Below are 4,026 nucleotides of genomic sequence, written 5' to 3'. Positions count from 1 at the left end.
GGATGTTCGATAGTCATAGAGCCACTCTTGTCATATATTAAGAACAACCGCTGTTTCGGTTATAATCCTTAACGACTGTGCCCAAGTGGATAAAAAAAGAGGCGAACGTTAATCGGCTCGCAGCTATCGAAACTTCCTATGACAAATACAGTTGGTCTACTGGTGTTACTTGTTAATGACACTTATAGTGATGACGAAGGTTCGAAGAAAAGAACAGTGGAGTCTGGACGTAACACTCCATTGTATCTTTAATAGCGTGATTTTAGATTTTCCGTCGAATCGTGCGCCACAACACAATTGTTATCGTTACGCGCACGTATCAGGATAAGTTCGTGTCGTGCGTTTATCACTATGCGTTTGTAATCCTCGCAAAATCCTAGGAGAGTGTTAAGTGGTACGCAAAAGTTGAAATTCTCGGAAAGCGGTGCGCGAAATAACTGCATCGTGCCGTCCCATCCTGCATTTTCTAACGTTATATTCTTGCCAGTGGTTAACGATATGAAATTTTTTATCGTACTGGTAATACCAACGTTTCTAGATCTATCAATTTCCACACCGTCTAACTCGTACCGAATCTCGTCGAACATGAACGCGACGCAATTATTCGACAATTTTGGAGGTTGTTCCTCGGATGTGTTTCCATCTCGTTTTGTCGTTGAAAATTTTCCCTCGACGTAGAGAAAACTCTCACATTGTAACGTGTACAGATCCTGATGATGTATAGGTATTCGTATTTCATCGCTGTATCCGAATGTGGTGTTAGCGTATGGGTTGTAAGTGTGAGTCTCGATCTTAACGATACGATCGTCGAAGATAGGCTCACCCCGTATGTTTAGAATATTGCGACTCATTGTTCATAACGAATCCCAGAGACCGTAGAAGTGTGACGCTCGCAGCGTTCAATCTGTCCTCCGTTCCTCTCCGTTTTCTTCCAATGTATCGTTCGGTGAGCGATGATAATTGCGACGTCTGCGGTATGGTGGACAGTAGTAAAGCAAGGTATATCCTCGCCCATGGGATACCCCGCGGGGTGAGGGGCCGGGGGGAAAACTGGGCGAGAGGGGTACTGTGGTGCGGGGGGGCAGCCAATGAGCGAGCTGCTTTTGCCTCCCACCACCTCTCGCGGTTTTCCTCCCCGGCCCCCGTCCCCACGGGTGCATGTGTGTGTGAGCTCGTGACGTCACGACGCGAGGAGCGACGTGACGAAGGTGCTGCGAGCTCGAGAGCGGAAGGGCGACTGAGGGAGTTCGCGCGTTTTTTCGTGCCGACGCCCGTTCACCCTCCCTCCCCCTCGCGTGTTCAGAACCCCCTTTGCCGTATGCTCGATCTCGCTTGCACCAACGCTCGCGTATCTAGAATCCCTTGTGTTGTATGCTCGATCTCGCTCGCACCAACGCTCGCGTCGATGAATTGGATCGAGCGTTATCGAAGATTATTTCAAGGACGCACTGCGACATATCACGATACGTTTTGTCGGTGACGTCATCGATGCGTTCGATTGAATCAGACACACTTACTGTCGGGGAGTTCGCGCGTTTTTTCGCGCCAACGCCCGTTTACCCTCCCTTCCTCGACTCCCTCGCGTATTCAGAACCCCCTTTGCCGTATGCTCGATCTCGCTCGCACCAACGCTCGCGTATCTAGAATCTCCTGTGCCGTATGCTCGATCTCGCTCGCACCAACGCTCGCGTATCTGGAATTCCCTGTGTTGTATGTTCGATCTCGCTCGCGCCAACGCTCGCGTCGATGGATTGGATCGAAGATTTTTGGAAGGACATACCGCGACATGTCACGACACGTTTTCGCGGGTGACGTCATCGATTGCGTTCGATTGTACCACACACACACTTTTACTGTCGTGTTTTGTCAGAGTGTTAGTGTAATAAAAAGATATATTTAAAACAGGAATGATTTCCTTTTATGCTTTTTTTTTCTGTTGGGATACCACATCCTTAAGGATATGATAAGAATCTATTGTTCCTTCGTTATCTTTCGCTATAACGTCGACAAAGAGACGGCGCGGTATTGTAACGCGGATGTGTCATTTTTTAAAGAAAAAAATATATATAAATATTCTTACCTTCACCTCTCCTTCACCTCTTCCTCCTTCACCTCTTCCTCCTTCACCCTCGTCCTCTTCCTTCTCTCTATTCGTCGGCTTCTTCTTGCACTTCCTCTTCTTCCTACTGAGAAGCGAGGAAGTGCAAGAAATGCTGGAACTCGTGAGAAAGTTGAAGGGTATCAACCAGAAATTCGTGGCACTCTTCGGGAGTGACATTGTCGAAATTAAATCGTAGAAAGCCATCTGCATTCTGCTGCTCCTCGACAGCGTCACCCTCGTCGACCTCGATGAGGAAGCCCTCATCGAGGACGTCCTCTTCGTTGAAGATGTCCTCGACGAGGAGGACATCCTCCCCGTTGATGGCATCTTCTTCGGCGAGGACATCCTCCTCGTCGAGGACATCCTCTATATCAAGCTTTATTCTTTTAGGCGATGGTTCGTATTGCTTCATTTCCACAAGTTTTTTCACAAGTTTTTTCACAAGTTTTTTTTCACAAGTTTTGACATTCCGTTCGGTCTTATCACACATATATATATATATATACGTCTTAATGTGAACAATATCCTGAATCATCTGACATATACTCATCATCATCAATGTTTTCAATGTCTTAGAAAAAATCATCGATGATGATAAGTAGATCCTCTTCAAGTATATTGCGCACAATGTTTATTATGTTATCCATCACGATTAAAACTCTGTGAGTTGTACAGAATAACTGTATGTGACAGCGTTAGTAACAATATATATTATACGATCAAGCAATATTTTTTTCATTTTTTCCTCTAAAGATTATAAACCATTTCCTTTTCCTTTAAACTATATGTAAGGTGGGAGCTGACGGTATTCCCGGAAATACCGCTTGTAACGAGTGATATGAACGAACACTCATATTGCATTCATCTATTTGCGCCACATCGTTATTATTGAAGATCACATAGGTTTGTCCTCTGTTAGTATTTACTACGGTATTGATGAAAATGTTCGGGGGAAATCCTAGACTGGAGAGACGTTTTGGCCAGCCTTCTTTTAATTTGAAACTGGGATACTCAACCAAGTAAATTACATCGTGTATGAACAGTACTAATTCACCCGAAGGCCTTTGATATGCTGCTGATAAGGAGAAATTATTCGGAAGGAAATCCATATAACTGTTTAGTATGTGTGGTCCATCGTATTTTGCATCATTTATATCTATCGACCATACGTAGCGTTGATACGTGACGAATATTCGATGATGTAATACCAACACCGTATCCACATATTGTAAAGTAGAGAGATCTATGTACGTGGGTGTATTTGTTGTAATTTCAGTAGTTGGTGGTTGTGTGGTTGTTGTTGTTGTTGGTTTTGGATTTTTAATTGCATAAAGTTGTTGAATGGCTAAAATGTCTTCTATGTTGAGTTTAGCAATTTTATTATTATTCCTAGCAGTGACAACTGTGAACATTATGGATTCTTCACGCGAACTGTGTGGTAATCCTAATGAGTGTCCAATTTCATGTATTAACGTGTTAAGCAGATAGTCCTTGTTACTACTAGCAGATTTGTCAGTTAGATATATATGCCACGGTTCTGCACTATCTATGTGTATTTCACTGCTGTAATTGTTAATGGTAGGAGGATAGAACGCGTGAGCGAGTACTCCACCAGGTCCTAACGAACTAGGTTTCACCAGGTTCTAACGAAGAGGTGCAAATTTCTTCGTTGTGTCTACGATCAGCGTACGTGTGTGTCCCACTACGATAAGATATCGAGATATCGGGATTTACCGTTTTACGTTCGAACGATAAAGATGAATTAGCTGCCCATAGCGAGAACGCGAATTCGGTAGTTTGCAAGGTTTGTGGATCCGCTAGCTGGAAATTCCACGTGAGATGTGTTTTCGCCCATTTACGTCTACCTATATTGTACTCGTAGATGTCAGGGAGACCACATCGTGGTTTACGCATCTGATACAACG

The 4,026-nt window shown here is 44.1% G+C and overlaps 2 protein-coding genes across 2 annotated transcripts in view; both read right to left on the bottom strand.

The window, feature by feature from the left end:
- Positions 1-248: 248 nt before the first annotated feature.
- Positions 249-851, bottom strand: LOC108769811 (uncharacterized). The gene has a single exon (XM_018521021.1). It carries the CDS (start codon positions 849-851, stop codon positions 249-251), a length of 603 nt encoding a protein of 200 aa, XP_018376523.1.
- A 2,026-nt stretch (positions 852-2,877) lies between these two features.
- LOC108769810 (matrix metalloproteinase-2) overlaps positions 2,878-4,026 on the bottom strand; it is a 4,448-nt gene continuing 3,299 nt past the window's right edge. Inside the window, exons 2-3 of the mRNA XM_018521020.1 lie at positions 3,836-4,015; positions 2,878-3,744 (exon numbers count right to left, since the gene is read on the bottom strand). Coding sequence (XP_018376522.1) covers positions 2,878-3,744; positions 3,836-4,015 — 1,047 coding nt within the window. The remainder of the gene's footprint in view (positions 3,745-3,835; positions 4,016-4,026) is intronic.

The sequence above is a fragment of the Trachymyrmex cornetzi genome, unplaced genomic scaffold (assembly GCF_001594075.2).
Source record: "Trachymyrmex cornetzi isolate Tcor2-1 unplaced genomic scaffold, Tcor1.1 scaffold950, whole genome shotgun sequence".
Taxonomy (NCBI): domain Eukaryota; kingdom Metazoa; phylum Arthropoda; class Insecta; order Hymenoptera; family Formicidae; genus Trachymyrmex; species Trachymyrmex cornetzi.
The sequence above is the reverse complement of the archived record's forward strand: the minus strand, read 5'-3'. Positions and strand labels throughout refer to the sequence as shown.

What these genes read in the sequence shown, in the direction of transcription:
- LOC108769811 (XM_018521021.1), bottom strand. Translation starts at nt 851, where the DNA reads ATGAGTCGCAATATTCTAAACATACGGGGTGAGCCTATCTTCGACGAT.